The 21110-nt window shown below is 42.7% G+C and overlaps 1 protein-coding gene across 2 annotated transcripts; it reads left to right on the top strand.

The window, feature by feature from the left end:
- The first annotated feature begins 11644 nt into the window (after positions 1-11644).
- On the top strand, positions 11645-19603 carry LOC110716139 (ubiquitin domain-containing protein 1-like). 2 transcript variants are annotated; one of them, XM_021894771.1, is made up of 4 exons: positions 11645-12016; positions 15922-16044; positions 18903-19022; positions 19124-19603. In XM_021894771.1, the coding sequence occupies exons 1-4, from the start codon at positions 11983-11985 to the stop codon at positions 19192-19194; spliced, it is 348 nt and encodes a 115-aa protein (XP_021750463.1). In that variant the 5' UTR covers positions 11645-11982; the 3' UTR covers positions 19195-19603. The 2 variants fall into 2 exon arrangements, with proteins under 2 accessions (XP_021750463.1, XP_021750462.1); XM_021894770.1 differs by having other exon boundaries at positions 11651-12022.
- The last annotated feature ends 1507 nt before the right edge of the window (positions 19604-21110 follow it).

The following is a 21110-nucleotide window of genomic DNA, read 5'->3' as shown; positions in this document are numbered from 1 at the left end:
ATTTACCCTCTATATATAGTCATTTTACCCTCATAATCTTGTACGTTTACAAAAAATTTTCTAGAGAGAACTTTGAGAGAGCAGAAGTCATCCGTTTGAGTCAGGCGCAAGCAAGAAAGCTCGTTTTCCATCGACCCAGCCGGACCCGCCTAGTTCCAGATATTACATCAAAGGTACCGTCTCTGCCTTTCTCAGCTCTTTTTCTTTTTTCACCGTTTGTACATATTTCTTGCAATAAATGGATGCATCACCAACACCCACGGCACAACCTAGGTTAGAGTCCAGCCGGTCACCAGGGACGACTGAGTCTAGGACTGGGAGTGCCGTCTCGGGGTGTTGGGACCACCCTTTGCCTTGGATTCCGACCGGTTATGTGTCTGTGCAGGACACAATGGCTCGGACAATGCAGACGGCGACTGATCCAAATTATAGGAGCGAAGGCTCAGGCGGCCAAACGCTTGAGGGAGAAACGTCTGGTCAGGGAGACCAGACGGCTCTGGAGAGATCCCCTCCGCGCGCCCCTTCAACCCCCGCTGACTCTTTTTTGGAAGAGTGTGACCAAGGCGGCGACGAGGCCGTCTCTGCCCCCTTGACCCAAGATGAGGAAGAGACGGAGAGCGACAGCTCCGCCTCTACCTCTGAGAGCAGTGATGATTTACCCCCGCTTCAGGATAGCGAGGAGGAGGAAAGGAAAAAATGGAACGAGAAGGACGATCCCTTCAATATCCACGTCTCCTCCAAGGACCAGATTCAAATGGAAGAAAACTTAAAGAATTTTACTCAAATGCACACGCTAGGAGACGGGTATAGGATCCGGGTGCCGCCTGAGAATGGCACCATCTCCTGGGAAGGCGATCAAGAGAACGCTAACAGCTATTTCGGCTGTTATGAGGCGGCGCTCAAGGCTGGCCTTCGCTTCCCCCTTCACCAGGCGTTGAAGGCAATTTTAAGAGGCTACGGCCTCGGCGTCTGGCAACTTACCCCCAACTCTTGGACAAACATTCTGGGGTACGTTGCCGCCTGCGAGTTTCAGGGGCTTAACCCCGGCTGGGAGGCTTTTGCTAGCATGCATTATCTTAGCAGAAGCCCAGGCGGCCGAAGGGCGTGGTATACTCTAACCACGCATCCCCAATACATGATGACCTTGGACAAGGTCTCAAAATTCGACGGCTTGAAACACAGGTTCTACCTGATGTCAGCTCCAACCAGACAGGAGAATTATGAATTCCGTCTGTACAATAAGAAGCCCGACTTGATGGGCCGGAAGTGCGCTCTTCCCCGGATCCCAGAGGAAGATTTTGACAAAATCATTGAGGCAGACTTTTTTGGCCTCACAGACGCGACCTTGTCAACCGGGAAACAATAAAAGTCCCCAAGAACTGGATCCCCAAGAGCGCCTGGTTCAGGGACGAGTGCTTCCTAGCCGCCTACGGGCTAGGGCACATGTTTACCAAACGTATGCGCCTGAGTTTATATCCGTCTGTGGTATCTTTCTATTAGAATTGATTTATGATATAGATCAATTTCTCTTTTTGCAGAAGAAGCATTAAATATGTTGCAGACGGAGAAAACTCCCAAGCGGTCCTCTGCACTCATCCGCAAGCAGCTTGCGGAAAAAGCTGCGGCTGAGGTCAAGGCCAAGGTAATAAACGCCTGACCCTTTCTTAAATTGATCTTTAAAACTATTTTTCCCGGATGCTAACTTTGACTTGGTTATTTTCGCAGGGGGGAGAGGTTGGAAAGACGTTTGAGAAACAACTCAAACGGGCTAGGAAGGAGACCCCCTCCGTTCTCAACAAAATAAAAAAATCCACCTCCGCGTCAACTCCTGGCGCCTCAGCCGGGCATCAGCAGATGCGGATAGCGGGGCGAAACGAGAAGGTAGGCGGTAGCCTGGGCCTCAGCCTCGCTAACCCCGTAACAGCGACAGGGGGTTCTCCACGCCTGCAAGCGGTTCCCGCTTGGTTGGCTCTGAAGGTAAGAACCCTTTTGAATCCCCGCTTGAGCTGGGGTGGCCTTTGCGGGTGAAATCCCACTCTCAACAGACGTCATCTTCAGACGGCCGACAACAAATAGGTGCTGCCTTAGTTTCGCACTCATCACGTATTGATTATGGTGCAGATCCATCTCCCCATTGGCCAGACGTCCAGAAGCATGCCAAGGCCATGCTGAAAGCCGTCCGGAAGAGGGATAAAGACAGTATCCCTGGGATAGAGACGTTCAATCTTGAATGCATTCTATCCCTTCTGGCTGAGGTAAGAAACTTGTCAATTCAATTTTATTTTTTCCAAGTGTTTTATCCCGCCTGCAATACTCACACCGCTTGCTTTTTTGCAGGCTATGCTGCGGGTGGACGGACTCAAACGTCCTTATTCCCGCAAACGGGAAGAGGTAAAACGGGCCAAGAAGTCCGCCGTAGACGCTGACAATATTGCTTTACACTCGACTATCGTAAATGAACTTGAAACTAAAGCAAGCATTATGACACAGGCGTCTAGAATCCAGCAGCTGGAGGCGGATCTGGAGACGGCCAAGCAGAGGGCGGGGGATGCTGAGACGGCCCAGAAGAAGGCAGAGGAGGGCCGGAAGAAGGCGGATGAGAGCGCCAAAGAGGCTGATAAGGCGCTCAAGAAGGCCCAGACGGACCTTGGCAAACTTCAAGGTGTTTCTGAAGAGAACACCAAACTGAATACCAAGGTTGAGAGGCTAGAGAAGGAGGCTGTTCAGGCTCAGAAGAACTTTGCAGCAACCCTGGAGGCGGAGCAAAACCGTCTAGTTGCTGAAAGTGACGCTGACAATGATGCTCGAATGAAGATCGCCTGGGCTGCCTTGTACCCAGAGGCGGATTACAGCATCTGGGCACTGGCTCACAGGTATGCCGAGGACGTGGTGTACCTGAGAGAGAAGGGTGATCCAGAGCTTGAGTCCTTCGACGCCTGGGTTAATGCCAACAATGAGCCCCCCGTGCCTCAGCTACCTGGTCCGGGTGAAGCACAGGAGATACCCTCAGATGATGAGGAGGAGGACTAGGAGGCACCGTCTGCAGGCAAGAAGTGACCTTTCAGCGGCAGTATGCCAATCTCTGTTTTTTATCTTTTCTTTTATTCAGCGGCAGTATGCCAAAACTTGTTTTTCCGGCCTGCGTGCCGAGTATATTTGTATTTACCGGCTAAGGAGCCGGGTTAATCCACTATAACCGTTTGGTTGGGTGGACTTTAATGAATGCACCGACTGAGTCAGTTTTGATCATTTTGCGTTTGCGTTTGAATTTCAATTTTTGCGAGTTTAAATTTTTCATTTTTGCCCAACTTATCAAAAGCATGCGGCGATTTTTTGCCTAACTAATCAATAGTCCGGCTGTCCTTGCCCCTGGACGGCTGTGTGATTGGTTTCAAGTGGAGTTGGTTGATTGCCTTGGAAACGTCTGATGCTGCAAAGAGCATGATACGTTTTGTAAGTCAATCAATCACAATAGTGATTGCCCCAAACCAAGTGCACAGCCGTTCACCAACAGGCGTTCCAGGTACTACCCAAGCGGCGTTTTGTCTGTCCTGGTAGAGATTTCATAGCCATTGAACAACTCTTTTGCCCTGATTGGGATAGAGAGCGCAATTTTGGAATAAATAACCTGTGAGAACTTCAGCCGGAGACCGATTGATGCCCCAGGGCATCCGGTATTTGGTAACTTGATTGTTCATCATAGATCATTCTGGTCAGACGGCTATGAGTTGACCAATTCGGTCGTTCAATTTTTGCCGTCTGCATGGGTACGTAGAACCGACAAATAGTCTGTTCTCTGCGACGATTGCACCCGGAGGGGTGTCGCCGGACGCCTTTGTCCATGTTGGGACAGGCGATTTTATAAATGAGCAACCATCCGGCCATTTCAGCCTCTGGTCTTGTTTAGGAACGGTTGTATAGACACTAAGCGTTTTTGTGCTTAGTTTTTAATCGGAGAATTGGCCGATTTACACCAAGTGTCGAACTTAGTTGTTTAAGCAAACGAGTCTGTTTGGGTATTACCCAGATGGAAAGGCAATTATTTAACCATACCAAGTATCAAACTTAGTTAGGTAAATGGAAAATCCGTGTGAGTATTACCCAGGCGGATAATCAAACTTAGTTAAATAAACAAAGTATCAAACTTAAATAAACAAGGGATTCGAGTATTACCCAGGCGGTCAAACAAATGTAACCTTTACTAAGTATCGAACTTAGTTAGGTAAATGAAGAATCTGTCTGGGTATTACCCGGATGGATAATCAAACAACATCAATTTTGCAAACTAAGTGTGAATCTTCATTAACTAACTCACTGCTTACAAAAAATTTACATTCTCAGAAGTAGTACTTTTTCAGATTGTCTACATTCCAAGTTCTAGGATGGCGCCTGCCGTCTGGAGTTTCCAGGCGGTAGGTGCCGTCCCTTACTTCTTCATAGATCCGGTAGGGGCCTTCCCAATTTGGAGTTAGCTTGGCCCTACCGGTTGCCTCCATTTTTCGTAACACTAAGTCGTCAACTTTCAAGGGACGCTTGTGTACTTTTTTGTTGTAGGCTCTCGTCATTCTCAGACGGTAAATCTCATGACGCAAGGCGGCATTGCCCCTGCGCTCTGGGAGTGAGTCCAATGCTAGGCGCATTGCTTCCCAGTTTGCCTCTTCATCATATAGCATGACTCTGAGAGTCGGCTCGTAATGTTCAATGGGCAAGACGGCTTCAGCACCGTAAACCATGAGAAATGGGGTTTCATCGGTTGCCCCCTTTGCTGTTGTCCGGATGGCCCATAGGACATGGATTAACTCTTCTGCCCATAAGCCACCGGCTCTTTCTATTTTCTTCTTAATGTCGTCTGAGATGAGCTTATTGAAGGCTTCAACTTGGCCGTTTGCTTGGGGCCGGCCAACAGATGCAAAATAGCTTGAGATCCCCTGATCTCCCAACCAAGTTTTTAGCTGAGGCATCTCAAACTGAGGACCATTATCAAACACCATAGACATAGGTACCCCATACCGGGTGATAATGTTTTTCCAGATGAAGGAAATCACGTATGAGGTTTTGATGTTTTTAACCGCCTCAGCTTCTACCTACTTGGTGAAATAATCCACAGCCACCAAGATGTAGCGCTTTCCGCCTGGAGCAGGCGTGTAAGGACCCAGAATGTCCATGCCCCATTTTGCAAACGGGGTTGGGCTGTTGATGGCCGTCAGGTCAGTAGCCGGACGGTGAATGAGTTTGCCAAATTTTTGGCACTTGTCACATTTCTTTACCAACTCCTTGGCGTCTGCCTCAAGAGTGGGCCAAAAATAATGTCGTTTGGCTCTGACGGCTAGGGACCTGCCGCCTATATGGGAGGCGCAGAATCTCGAGTGCAAGTCTTCGAGAACTTCCTTCCCCTTTTCTGGGGTGAGCACTTCAACAAAGGCTTCAGAAACCCCGCCTGGAAGAGTTCTCCATTTTTCAACTCGAAGCTTGCAGCTCGCTTTTTCAGGACGGCTGCTTCCTGTGGCGAATCAGGAAGTGTACCGTCTGAGAGATAGGCCCGGATGCCATCCATCCAGGTAGAGCTTCGGTCCAGAATTCCAATGGGATCCTCATAGATGCTTCTCTTTTCAAGAACTTCCCAAAAGACTGACCGAGGCGTATCATGGCAGGCGGAAGACGCCAGTTTTGACAATGCATCCGCCTGGTTGTTTTCCGACCTAGGCACTTGACTCAGCCGGAATTCCTCAAGTGCCTTGGTCTCTTCTTTGACTGCCTGAAGGTATTTGATCATAGCCGGATGAGTAGCCTCGTAGCCTCCCTCATACTGGCTAACAACCAATTGAGAATCAGAGTAGGCGTCGATTTTCATGGCCCCTGCCGCCTTACACATGCGAATGCCGGCTAGCAGGGCTTCATATTCCGCCTCATTGTTAGAGGCTTGAAATTTGAAGCGTAGTGCATACTCAAATTTGTCCCCTTCAGGAGACTCGTAGATTACGGCTGCACCACAGCCGTTCTTTATATACACTTTCCAAACCTGATCAAGATTATCCAGAGCCACCAGACGGGTCATTTCAACAATGAAGTCGGCAAACGCCTGAACTTTCACTGCCTTTCTTGGTTCGTAAGTGATTTCAAGACTTTGCATTTCAATAGCCCATTTCAACATTCTCCCGGATGACTCCAAGGTAGACATTGGCCGCTTGAGTGGCTGGTCGGTGTAAATCACCACCAAATGTGCCAAAAAGTAGGGCTTCAGTTTTTTGAAAGCCATATACAAAGCAAGGCCAAATTTTTCAACCATGGGGTACCGGAGTTCAGCATTTTTAAGAACATGGCTAATGAAGTAAACCGAGAGCTGCACGCCGTCTCGCTCAGCAAGGAGAACGGCACTGAGGGCATGATCTGAGATGGCTAAATACATGTACAACGTCTCCCTAGGTAAAGGACTGACCAACCTAGGTAGAGAATGTAAATGCTCTTTCAATCTCTTGAATGCCACCTCAGCATCATCCCCCCATTCAAATCTGGTCTTCTTCCTGATTGCTTGGAAGAAGTAGAGGCACTTGTCGCCTGACCGACTGAGGAACCTCCCCAAGGTGGCCAGACAGTCGGTGAGTCTCTGCACTTTCTTGACAGAACGGGGTGACTTCATGTCTATCACCGCCTGTATCTTTTCAGGGTTAGCCTCTATCCCTCTTTGATCAATCAGGAATCTGAGAAACTTCCCAGACTCAACACCAAAGACGCATTTCTTAGGATTTAACATAACCTTATGCCGCTTGAGGGTGGTGAATGTTTCTCGGAGATCAGCAAGGTGATCCGTCTGTAGCTTGGATTTGACTATCATGTCATCAATGTACGCCTCCACATTCCTCCCAATCCGATTAATGAAGACCGTATTAATCATCCGTTGGAAAGTGGCAGGCGCATTTTTCAAGCCAAACGGCATCACAGTATAACAGAATAACCCCTGATCAGTGACGAAGGCCGTCTTCTCTTGATCTTTATTCCACAGGGGTATCTGATGGAAACTGGAGTAGGCATCCATAAAGCTCATCAAGGCATGACCGGCTTTAGAATCGACCAGACTGTCGATCTTTGGAAGCGGGTAACTTTCCTTTGGACACGCCTTGTTGAGGTCTGTGTAATCAACACACATGCGCTAGGTCTCATTCGGTTTCTTAACAAGAACCACATTGGCCACCCAGTCGGGGAAGTTACAAGGCCGAATGAACCTGGCGTCTAGCAGCTTTTTGACTTCGGCAGCTGCCGCCTGACTTCTTTCCTCACCGTGGTTTCTTTTCTTTTTCCGGATGAGCTTCTTTTTAGGATCCACGGCGAGCTTGTGGACAGCAAGATCCGGGCTGACGCCTGACATCTCTTCCACTTCAAAGGCAAAAATGTCTTTGAATTCCTTCAGCCTGAAGGTGCAAGTCTGCACCTAACTTGGCAAAGGCAACCGTCCCAACCTTCACGGTACGCTCTGGACGGCTGTCGTCCAGAGGTATATCAATATGTTCACCAGCCGGTTGGGGACGGAGCTCATCTGACCGTTCACCGATCAGTGATTGCTATTTCTTCTCTTTCTTTACCTCCACCAGCAGAGGTGCCTTTCTTTTCTTCCCGGCTGCTGGTGGGACAGGCGCTGGGTCGGCATCCTTGACATTGTCAAGGTCTATTGGTTCCTGGCGCCTAGGGCCACAATGTCTCTAACAGCTGAGAGATAGCACTCTCGGGCCGTCTTCTGATCCCCATTTAGGGAACCAACAGTGCCTTCATCCCTCTCATACTTGATGAGCATGAGAGACGGGATGATTACTGCCTTGGCTACGTTGAGGGTCGGCCGGCCAAGGATAATGTTGTAGGCGATTAACTCCTCAACGACCAAGAATCTGACGACAATATGTCGTCCCTGGCCTTTCTCTCCCAGCCAGATGGGCAAGTCAATTCTTCCGGCTGGGTAGACCATCCCACCCCCAAAACCAACCAAGGGGTGGGTGACAGGATGCATGCTGCTAACATTGTATTTCAGCTTTTGCAGGCACCGGAGGCTGATGATGTCTGATGAGCTGCCGGTGTCAATAAGGATCCGTCCAACCAGCTGGTTGGCAACCTTACATTCAATGACGACCGGGTCATCATGCGGACGGCGTACACTGCCCCTGTCCTTCTCAGTGATCAAGACGTTTGGGAAGGAGGTGCTTGCAGACGCCTGCTCATCATCATCCTTGTCCATCTTTCGAAGATGGCTCTTGGTGCCCCGGATGGTAGAGCTACCACAGGAGAACCCGCCTGCTATTGTGTAGACCGGCTCCTTGTTGGTATCCGAGCTACTAGCAGGCTGGGGGGTAGTCTTGGAGGACTGACCCTTATTCTTCTTCTTTGCCCCAGCTGGGGACTTGGAAATGTAGGACTTCAGCATTCCTTTGTCAGCCAGATGGTCCAACGCTCTTTGAAGGCTGAAGCAGTCGTTGGTTTCATGGCCAACTTCCTCATGGTATTGGAAAAATTTATTTTTGTTCCTTGATTGAATGAAACTTTTCATTGGATTCGGCTTCTCTAGGGACAGTCGGTCCTTAATTTCCATGAGGATGGAATTGCAGTCCTTGTTAAACTCGTACTTGGGGACGTACGGTTTAAACTCTTTCTTCTTCTTCTGGGACGGCTGGCCAGAATCACTAACCGCCCAGATTTATTTTCTCTTCTTGCTGTCTTCTTTCTTTTTGGCCGGCTGGGCAGGCCGGCTGTCTTTCTGCTTGTCGGACCTCTTTGAGTCCGACTGGCTTCCAGGTGAGCAGAGGTCGGTAGCTTGAATGTAGCTTTCCGCCTCCCTCAAGGCCGCCTGTAAGGTGAAAGCCCCTTTTCTGACTAGGTCGAACTTAAAAGTCGACCCGTCTCTCAGACCTTTGAAAAAGTCTGTAAAAGCTACCTCATCAGACAGTCCTTGAATCTGAATTCTAATCAGATTGAACCGCCTGACATAAGAGCGCAACCCTTCTCTCTCCCCCTGCTTAATGGTGCTCAAGTCCAAGCTTGTTTTCTTAGCAGGGATGTTCATTGAGAAGTTGGAAGCAAATAGGAAGGCAAGCTTCCTAAAACTGTCAATGCACCCGGCTGGCAGATTACCAAACCATTGTTGAGCGATGCCCTTTAATGTAGTCGGGAAGCAACGACACCAAGTGGCATCATCCAACCCCTGCAGATACATGAGGTTGGTATAAGCCATGAGGTGGTCTTCCGGATTGGTGGTACCGTCATAGGTACCAACCAACACATTCTTAACCTTGGACAACTGTGCCGCCTCGGTTATCTCCCGGGTGAACGCAGAAGGTTGTTCACCCAGGCGAAGCAGACGAAGCTTCCAGTCCAGTGGTTGGACATTTTGGTATGCCGCCTGACCTCCAAAGAGGGCCGGCTGCATGAAATGAGGGGGATACTGGGCGTAGACCTGAGTAGGCACATACGGTACAGCTAGGGATGTCAATGGGGCGGGGCGGGGCGGATGTTGGCCTTCCCATCCCCATCCCCACCTAATATTTTCATCTCCATCTCCATCCCCATCCCCGCGGCGGGTCCAATTTTCATCCCCATCCCCACCCCACCGGGTACAACTCCAAAACCATCCCCGCCCCACCCCCCACTTAGATATCCATCCCCACCTAATCCCCACCAAAGACCCGCCTAATCCCCACCCAAGATCCACCTAATATCCGTATCTCAAATACACAATCTTACATAATTAATACGAATTATAAAATAAAACATTCTATACACATTTTTGTGTTATAATAGAAGTGTCGTACAAAGTATTATAATTAATATTGTATTTCATGTAATTATTTTATAAATTGAATAAAAGTATGTAATTTTGCTTTAAAAGATATATAGATGTGGGTATGAGGTGGGGATGAGGCGGGTACGAAGTGGGGCAGGGCGGGGATGGGGCGGGTACAACTTAAAATCCACCCCCACCCCATCACCCATGGCGGGTATGGTTTTTATCCCCATCCCCGCCCCACCACCCGCCAAACCGAGACCCATCCCCGCCCCATTGAGGCGGGGATGGGGCGATTCTCCTACTTGACCCGCCCCACTGACATCCCTAGGTACAACTCCAATCATATGAGGGCCAGAATGGACGGTATTACTGCCTATCTGACTCTCATGCAAGGAAGATGCATTCTCGACAGAGGTATTGTTAAAGCTGTCAGGAAAGTTCGACGTGGAAGCCAACTCAGACAGCTGCTGATTTCTCTTCCGGTTGATGATCTCCCGGGCATCAAGAGATGACTTCTTACTTCTCACCGGCTGTTGAGTCCGGCGGGAGTTATTGTTATTCCCCTTAGGAAAAAGAATTTTGGACCAATCAATGGTCCCGGCTGCCTTCTCCTTTGGATGAGGAGTGGGCTGCCGATCTTTGACTGACTTCCCCTTTTCCAAAGGAGTCTTCTTGGCCGACTGACCTCTACTTGGGCCAGCCCGGCTCTGGGTGATCAGCTCTTTAATTTCACCCTTGAAACTTGTCATGAATCTCATGAGCTCGTCTCGGGTGACAGGCGCTGATCCAGCTGTCGTATGGGTTTCCCCTTCCGGCTGCCCAGGGGGTCTACTTGCACCCGCCTGGGAGGCACCCCGCTCCAGAGTCTCTCTGGGCCGGATGCGCTTGATTCTGAGAGAGCCGTCTTCGGCTGTAAAGGTTTCGACTTGAGGATCTTCATCCTCATGGTCTGTAAAGACTTCTGGGTCTTCGCCCAGATGGTTAGGGGGTGGTACAGACTCTTGAACCATCTTCGAGGTACTCTCCCCATAGACGGCGCCAAATGTTTTGGGTGTTTTTGTCCCTCGGGAGAGTTACAACACGAAGACTGATCCGGAGTGAGCTGTACCTGCAAAACAAACGGAGACACCGGTTGGGTGGTGCTCCGCCTCCGACGCACAAGTTAGAAGCTTGAAAGGAGAAAAAGGTGCGGAAATTTAGGTGGGGTTCTGCTCGGATTCCAAGCTCAGGATGTCTCTATCAAAGAGTAAATGTGTAATAAATGGTAAAATGTGCCCTTAAAAAGAGGGACATCTCCCTATTTATAGGGTCTTTGGGATTTGTGCCCCTGATTAGGTCACTGAACCCTAATCATTGGTGGGCTGCGCCGCTTTGCGGCTTTCTCGGGATTTGGGCCTGAGGGCCGCCTTTTTCCCTTAATTTCTGGAGTGACACTTGTCAAGCAGGGATTGGTCCACTTTGGGCCATCCTGAGGCTGACACGTGTCATCCTCTGATTGGACCACGTGGCGGGGTAAAATTACCCTAAACACTTTTCACATTAAGCAATGATCATTATGTTGCAAATAAAGTACATTGATTAATCAATGAACATAAACATATGTTCTTTTTATTTATTTTTTTGGTGCAAATATGTTCTTTTTACTCTATGTATATGTTCATTACATTTTAATATTATGTTATTTCTACTTTAGGTATATATTCATTACATTTTAATAGTATGTTCTTTTCACTATAACTTTATGTTCATTACTTTTATATATCATGTTCTTTCCTACAAAACGACTGTACGTTGCACCGTACAGGCGCATGTAGGAACCAACTATTGGCTTAGGCTACATATAGCGTTACCCTTATTTTTTTTAGGGTGAAATGAACGACCTACTTAATTTATTCAACGAAGTGGGAAACTTGGAAGAATTAATAGTGGACTACCCTCTAATCCTCTATCCTGTAAAGAGGTCCACCTGGTTATGCTCATAATAATTATCAAAAAAAAATAAATCATTAGATATCCAAATCACTTTCAAACAGCGATCCATTAATTTTCATTTTGCCTTTCTTCTTCCTCCTCTTCTCCCTTTAAATATCCCCAAAACCCTCTCTCTCCTCTCTCATCACTCTTGATTCTTCCATTGTTCTCCAACTAACTGCTGTTAGAGAGAGAAACTAACAGAGGAGAGAGAAACTCAAAGATTCGATCGTCTTCTTCGCTCGGCCATGGGTTGCATTTCTTCGCGCGACAAAACTACTGGTGCTGGTCAGCTTCAATTCCTCAATTTTCAAGAAATTCAATTCAATTCGTTTTTTTTTTTCTTTTTTTGTTTGTGATTTTTGATCCTGCATTTCGTTAAATTCGTTGAGTTCGAAATGATGATTTTGTTGATTTTCCAGATTTTTGTGCTGTTGTTTTGTTGATTTCTGAGGATTGAGTTGAATTTGTGATACTAATGATGCATATTTAGTATTATTCAGCTTGTTGAATTTCTTAATTGGAATATAATTTGAGTTTGTGATTGTTATGAAGTAGTTAACATTTAACAATAATTCTTGATTATAATTATGAGTAGTTACAGCGCTGCCTTCAATCATTCGATTTAAATAATCTTAGCTTGTGTACTATATAATATTGCTACTATTAATTTTGTTTTTCTTGGTTTAATAATGTAAGTATTTTTTAAGGAGATATCAAAAATTTTTGGAAGTGTGATTGTTTGAGTAGCTAACAGAAAAGTCAGGATTATTCGTGTAATTTGAATAGCGATGATTCGATCTTGCATTGTTATGATTGCTGTGTTTTCTTTATCGAATGTGGAGTCATTCTAGTTATTGTTACCAGTATATGTCAATAAGTCTTGGTAATTGATTCGAGTTGTACAGAACTTACATTATCATGTTCAAATCAAAACTAGATGCAACTGTCAATTTCCGGAATAGTCATATTTGGCCGTCTAATTCATTTTCATTTTTTTGGAATAATTGTCTTTTTTGAGTTATGTGAGAGAACAATTGGCACTTCATCCCAGAATTAGGTTCTGTATGGTTTTTCGATGTCCTTTTTGGATGGGGAGGGGCCGGTGGTGGAGGAAGAAACGCTAAAGAAGAAGGTTTTCTTAAGGGATAGTCAGATAGTAGGCATTTCGTGTTTTTTATTCACATTATTAGTGATACTCTATTTCATCATTTTAAGACATTTCTAGCTGGCAAATCATGCCTTTTCTCGTGTAATCTTGAACTAGATTTAGACTTTGCTTGGTAGTGTGGCTTTCCAGGTAATGTTTTCTGTTGGCCACAAAACTAAGTTGTTAAGGTAGTCTCTTGAACTTAATTTAAACTTTGCTTGGTAACGTGGCCTTCCAAGTAACATTTTTCCGTTGACCACAAACCTTAGTTGTTAAGATAGTCTCTTGAACTTGACTTAGACTTTGCTTGGTAGCGTAGCCTTTCAAGTAAATTTTTCCGTTGGCCACAAATCTAAGTTGTTAAGGTAGTCTCTTGAACTTGATTTAGACTTTACCTGATAACGTGTCCTGCCAAATAATGTTTTCGTTGGCCACAAATCTAAGTTGTTGAGGTAGTCGGCTAGAGGATGATAAGATATTAGTTTAAGCATTATTGATGACAAGCCTTGTCAGCTGTCTCAATTTAAAAGTGCTCATGAGTCATGCCAGTTATATCCTTCATTAGTCTATGGGTCTTTAAAGTGATTTTATTTGGATTTCTAATGAAAAGTTTCCATGTTCTGGACTTTTGGTGAAAACTAATTGCCAAATGTCTAAATTTATATCAGCGTGTCAAGAATTTGATATCTATACTTAGGTGAAATCATAGCATCAATAACATAGCAAATTAATGTCGAATCTTCTCAAACCCTCTTAATGTAAGATTTGAAATGTGTCTCTTTATAAACTTCCTAGCAATCATTTTTAGTATGAGAATTTAAGGAAATAAACTCATAAATTGTAACTAAACTATGATCTTAAAAGCCTGAGGGAGTAACTTTTTTCCCTACTTTGCTGTTTATCATCCCTTATATTTCCATGTCTCCATCTTTTAGCATAGACAAAAACGTATCTCCTTGATACAGACATACAGTTGAACACCGTTTTGTAACAAGATCTACTTCGTATTATTTTATATTACATTTTAAAATTAATGAACCTTTTCCCTCTTATGCATTACTTCCTCTGTTCCTTGAATATTGCAACATTTCCCTTTTACGGACGTGTACATTATTGCAAATTTTCCTTATTTGTGCATGATTTCCCTCTATCTATCTCCTCATCACTTGCGTCCTGCTTGTTATTCCTCTATCTCTCCTCATCAAACAGGCTTTTTAACATCTGCGCATCCTCTGCAATATTTATATATGGAGGAAGTATATAACAAAAACATATTGTCAAATCGCAAACTTAAACAATTGCTATCATGTATGAGTTATTTCATCCATTTTTTTCTCTTATATTTTCATGCATATTGCATTTTTCTGTTGTCCCTCATATTCCTAGACGCTTGATGATGCTATATGCTTTAGTGAGGCTTCTTGCAGATACAGATACTAATATTTTATCTTGTATGGTTGATTACTCACAATATAATAACTACAAAACTACACAAGATTATAGAAAATCCTCTCTCAATAGTATTTTGCAGATTTACCACAACATCCTGGTTTTGCATAATCAACAAATCGGATTTAGTGAAACCATTTTGTACTTGTATAGCTGACCTGGTAATTAAAAGTATTTTAAAATCGTAAGTGTTTAATGTACTTAATTGGAATTGTTTGCAGATAAAAAGTGGACAAAATTGTAATGTGATATGCTAATATACTAGGTTATGCCGTTATGCGAGCTTTTTCCCTCGAAATTTGTTAGTGAGTTAAGTTAAAGGAAGTGCTTAATACTTATTTCTCACCTGTGATTCTTGTGAATGCCCTTTTGTAATTTATAGGTGTACTGCTAGATATTCGATCTGGATTGCTATTCCTGATTCCTCCAAAATGAGAAATTCATATAATTTTCTGGTACCTTTCCCTTGGTTGTGTTTTTAATGATCCAAATTGGACTGTAAATGACTGGAATTGGAAAGTAATCTTTTGATTGGAGGGGGTGGTTGGCTACTTGCCCATCATTCCATTTATCTTCTTGAGCATTCTTTTAAACTCCAATAGAAGTGAATGGACAAAATTAAGTATATGGAGCAGCGTCTTATGGGAATGTCACTGAGCTCAATTAGAAGCTTATTTTTGCTTTTAAAAGTCGGCTGAAATTGGCTCCAAAAATTTTGGGATAAATACACTCTGACTGCTGACTGACCAAAAAATTACATCTGGGTTGCTGGAGTTTGGTAATATGTTGAACAGAGTAAAGATGAGCTTGTTCAGTTGATACATAATATGGGGTATATCTTTAATCTACAGTCAGAACTAGACTTAATGATTATAATGCTGTAAAGTTGGGCGTATCAGTGAACAAGGTGACTATCTGGTATAATGGTATTGGTAACATCAAACAAGTAAAGATGATCTGGCTCAACTGATAGCTGGTGCTTAGTACCTCTTTAATCTACAGTAAGAACCAGAGTTTGATGATTATATGGATTTAAAGTTGGGCATGTCATTGATCCCGTGACTATCTGCCATCTGGTATGATGATTGTAAGTTGTGTAGACACTTGCTAATATGAGAATTTACCCCTGTGCGTGTATGTTGACTACTGAATGCGAATGTCGATTAAATCCTCTTCTTGATCCCTTTTGACTTTGTGGTTTTAGGACTTTGAACGTTAGAGTTTGAATTTATTCATGGTAAAATTTTTGGCTCATTGTGTGATTAGGTTGATGAATCACAGTCCTTTCAGGTATTTACGTAGAGTTTAACTGTTCCCCTCAAAAAAAATGTAGAGTTTAACTGCTGGGTGTTAGTCTGAGGCGCTTCTTTTATAAAATTTATCACTTGTCATTTAATCTGTGGACCAGTTGTACTAGTCTTTATATCATTGCTATTTGTATTTTGTAGCTTTACATGTAAAAAATCTTGATGGTTAATTGTGTTGACTGCTCTATCTCTCTGCCTAAATTCTTATTATTGTACTTTTGTTCATTAATGCCATTTTGCATTTCCCTTTGAAATCATTTCTTTGTTTTTGTGCCTGGCAGATAGCGCTAAGAAGATCAGAAAGCCAAAGCCATGGAAGCATACTGAAGCAATTACTAGGGAACAACTGAATAGGATGCGTGAGGAATTCTGGGACACAGCACCTCACTATGGTGGCAGACAAGGTATTTGTTTGGTTAACAAGCAATGCTCTGCTTTTAAACTTCATAATTACTGTCTTTTAAAGCTGTTATGGTCTTTAGAAGTTCATGGAATTCAGTGCTGCAATATCTGCAATTGTATGTGTGGCTGCTTGAAGTCTCCTTTCATGTCTGCACATTTTTGCACTTGATGCTACTTGTGGTACTATTACTATTGTTATTTTCTGTTGTGTCTGTACTCTGTAACCGCAAGTCATTAATTAGTGCCTGATTTGGCTAATTGGGTCTCTAAAACACTTCCATGATGTCAAGGTGGTTAAGAGGGGGGATACAAGGGATAGTAGTAAAAGTAAGTGATATTGGGAATTCCCTCCAGTAGTGCCCAAAAGTTGCAGTATAGCAGTTAACAAATCAATGAAATATGTAGGTGCAGAATTGCAGATCATGGTCAGAGAATTTGGCATGCACTTAACTTATACGAACTGTGGTATTTTTTATCTCGAAGGATCTTTATTGATGGTTCTTTGTAGGGATAATCTGAAGAATTTCCTTTTACATGAGGGTGGTAGTTATTCTGGTTTAGACTGTACAGTCACTAGATTTCATTAGGCATTTCTAGATGGTCGAATTAGCAATCAAGCTCTGTATTAAATATGTCACGTGACTTCTTGTGTGTATGGTGACATAAGTTGGAGAGCTCCTCCTGTGATGTAATTTGCTCCTTTGAAAAGGGGTTCAAATGTCTTCAAGTGTTCTGATTACTTCATAGTTCATCACTGAAATTGTTAGGCATTCTGCATTTTGTGTAACAAAAGAGTACTCCACTACTCCATCTATGCCAAAATGCTTTCTCACTTTTGAATATCATCTTCCCTTCAGTAGTTGAAGTGGGCAAAATGTGAAGGTTGGGAGAATATTTGTTTATAAGTTGCATTTGTTTTACTCTATCTTTAATAGACTAGGTTAAGACTGCATATTTCAGAATTAACAAGACAAATGAATAATAATGAAAGCTTGCATCTTTGATTGAAAATGGCAAAAGGGTTACAAAATGATAGGTTTATGCTATTACTCTCTTGATAACTTTAGGTTATCACTCTCTAAGCAACTCTTGGTTACTACTCTCTCAATATAATTCCTCACAATTCACATAATACTCTACTGCATATGCTGCTACTTCTTATATAATCAAGCAAGACCACAAAGATACCCTAACATTAATTAAGCTTGTCTTCTACTGCTATCAGAAATCAGCCCATGTTGCTATACTCCCTAGTGCTTTCTTAATTAGTTTTGTCTCCTAGTGTTGCTCCTTGTCTCCCTCGTATTTGAAGTTGCTTCTTCCTTGTACCGGGTCCATTGCACTATCCTTGGTAGAAAGCTTAATGGAGTTTCTTTACTCAATCTGTAGAACTATTGAATGTAATTATTGTGTAGGATTAGATTAATCGAGTAACAATTAGTAAAAGGGCTTGGAGGCTGGTAGAATGTAGCAAAGCTTTCAATTGATATTGATCATAAAATAAAAATTATCCTACTGATGAGACAATTAATACTTGGTAATACCTACTCATCCTAAATATCATGCATGATCCTCTCTGATAAATTATTTCTCCAAGCTGGTTAAATCTTTTCTTGAGACTGTGTTCCCGGGGGGCAACTATAGATTATCAGATAGAGCATGCCATTGAGGGTATATGGTATATGCTCCTAATCTCTTCTTAGGTAGGTAGGCAAGGGGCACAGCCACACTGACACTAGCCTGCTATTATGGAGTTTGCTAGTAGGCTAGTAGTGTCAGCACTCTGGAAAGGAAGATAACATGCCCTAAGTCCAGTGACTTGGCCCTTGCAGCACTTTATCCTCAATAATTTCTGGAAAGAAGATTCCAGAAATTGTACTCTGGGTTTGATGGTGGAAAGGCGAAGAACTTGTTAACTCATCTAAAACTAGTCAAGGAATCTTGTCCTGAACATGTTGTGCTATATGTCTGGTCAATAGGGAGACAATTTGTTTTGCACTGTTCTTCCCGGTGGATGGATTGTGGACATTCCACATATACTACTGGCAGTTATTGTGAACATATTCTTTGTATTCTCCGCCTTCTCTGGTATTTTGCGGTTTCTGCTGTTTGCTCTTGCAGTCTGTTGAACCACCAATTTTTTTTTTCATTTATAATATCTCCACTTGCTACTAGATGAATTCTTTGAATTTTAATGTATCTTTCTAGTTTTTGTGTGTTGATGGGGCATAATGCTTTAAACTAATCCTTTTCTTATAAATTTTTATGGTAAGGCTTTAAAGCTAAATATCAATGTTTGAGATATGCTACACCTTTTTTTTTCCTCTTTAATTTTCATGTCTGGATACCTTTTGGCACATGGAAAGTTATTTGCTACTCAATCGTTGCTCATTTTGTGTATGGTCTGTTGCCAATTCGATACTAAGATTTGAAGCTGATGATGGTGACTACCTTGTGTGTTGTGTCAGTGCGTCCTGTTAAAAATTGCTCTGCTATCAAATTGATGATTTACCCTCGAAGGATTTTTCTTGTTAAGTTATATATAGCTTCTTTGTGGATAGACATTGATATGATAATTGTCAATTGTTGTGATTCACATGTAATGTAAGGTTTTTGATATGATCTGCGAATAGTTGTTGCTGGGAGACTACTCAACTTACTTTCACTATGTTAGCTTTTTTCATATGACCTCTACTTGACTGTCTTACTAGTGATTACTGTTGGGAGCTTAGGACTTCCCGTCGTTTGTGTGTTACTGTCATTGTGCGTCGTTAACTTGGTGTCAATTTGTTGACTTGAGAAATTTCTAATGGATGGGTTTCATATTTTAGGCTAAATGATGAAAATTTTCTCTTATTAGAAATCTGGGATGCACTCCGTGCTGCTGTGGAAGCTGAACTGAGCATGGCACAGGCAATTGTTGACAGTGCTGGAGTAATTGTGCAAAATCCTGACCTGACTGTTTGCTATGATGAGAGAGGTGACATACCCAGTCAGCTTTACCTTTAACTTTCATTTGTGTTCCTGTAAATCAGTATTACTCTTACAACTTACATTGAAGTATTCAAATTGCTTTTACAGGTGCAAAGTATGAACTGCCGAAATATGTTGTGAGCGAACCAACCAACTTGGTCCGTGACAATAATTCTTGAGAACTGGAAGTTAAATCAAAACTGACAAGGTTGTAAATCATGTAAATCAATACTATAGCGGTTCTTTTCATGTAGTCTAGCAGGAATATCTCTACAATTTTTTTCTGCCATATATCCTATCGGAAATAGGCTCATTGGCTCAACTCAGCTACTGAGGGTTGGTTATAGATTCTTCTGGAGAAACATATGGTGTACTGTTCTACTTTTGTTGATTTGCTGCTAATTACGTGCCAGAGTTTACAGATCATAGGCTATCCAAGCAACTGAACAAATATGCTAATTGCTCTTAGTCTAGTGGCAATTCTCACAGATATAGTATATCGCATGTGCTCAGCAAATATTTCATTAGTGGTTCATAATGTTAGCAGTAACTGAGTTGCAATGCAGTACATGTTTATCATCTTCGAGGCTTGTTTGTCCTCTGTTTCTTATCTTTTGGTTGATTTTTTTTAATCCAGTTACCATGTATTGTACGGAGAAATTTGTTAGTACTTGTAGGTGCAGCAATGCATATGCACACTTTAAGAACCAAGCTGCAAATCAAAGATGCTGAATTGCTCAGTATGGACGCAGAAAATTTGGACAGATCAAAGATACTGAAACAAGGTACTCCTATATTGATATGGTATGGATGCCGAAAATTTGGACAATACAGAGGAAGCGATTCTCTTGTCATTAATCGCGCTGTTTGCAATTTTAATCAATCAGTATAGTTTATGTCCTTGTATGTAATAATTGCTAGATTATCTATAATTGGGTTTGATCCTATATTTACCCTACAATAATTTTAGTGCAAGCAATATGCAATTTATTAAAAACGCCATTATTTGAATCAACTTTTGGGTACACGAATTGGCACATGCAGAATTGCAGAGTATCAATATTGAGTAAAGCATCAATAATAATATGCTCTAGCAAAAAAATGATGGAACGGAGTGTAAGCAATGAAAATTTGCATTAACCACCTATATGATTACACGTGATCCCTAGAAATGATTAGCTACAACATTCCTTTGACAAATACGGAGTAAATAAAAAAAGTTAAAGCATGAAATGTGTATTTTCTATCCATTCATATTGAATATGTCTGTAACAAACGTCAATATTACACTTTCAAGAACAAGTAGAGGTGTTAATTCCGATAACCGGATGGGGTTGGGTCGGGTCTGTTCGGATCAAAAATATTCTTTTAACTCGGATCGGGTCGGATCAGGTCAAATTCGGGTCGGGTCAAATTCGGGTCATGGTCTATCGAGTCCGGGTCGGATATGGGTCGGGTCAACTTCAGATCGATTCACTTTCGGTTCGGATATATTTGGATCGGGTTTAAAATGGGCTTAGCCGGGTAACTTCGGGTAGGATGAATTTGGGTCGGGTTGATTTCGGTTCGGTCAATTTCGGTTCAATTCCTTTTTGTGTTTGGCTGGATTTTGGTCGAGTTGACCAAATTCATATCCAAATAAGGTTATTTTTAAACTAGAAATATTGTTTAGTTTTTACCTTATTATTGGGTCAATAAAATATAACAGAATGGGAGGAAATTCATTAAAAATAACAATAGGCTTTAGGCAGCATTTAACTAGAGCTTTACAAGCAAATCAATTAACTCCTGTTTAATGTTTAGGTTTATTAGATCTTGTGGCATTTATTAAAGCTTAGAAAGTAAATTAATATAATTGATATGTATATGAAGTAAACTTAAGGCTCCGGATTATTTTTTTGTAGTCAAAAAGTTAACTTATTAATAATTAGTAAATATATAGTATAAGAAATTGAATAAAAAAGTAAATAATTAATTATGATTGGGTAAAAATCAAATCGGGTTAAAATCGGATCGGGTTAGTATCAGTTCGGGTTAAAACATTTCGGATTAGATCGGTTATTTTTCGGGTCAATTTCGGATCAGAATGAGCTCA

Source organism: Chenopodium quinoa, unplaced genomic scaffold (assembly GCF_001683475.1).
Source record: "Chenopodium quinoa cultivar QQ74 unplaced genomic scaffold, ASM168347v1, whole genome shotgun sequence".
Lineage (NCBI taxonomy): Eukaryota > Viridiplantae > Streptophyta > Magnoliopsida > Caryophyllales > Amaranthaceae > Chenopodium > Chenopodium quinoa.
The sequence above is the reverse complement of the archived record's forward strand: the minus strand, read 5'-3'. Positions and strand labels throughout refer to the sequence as shown.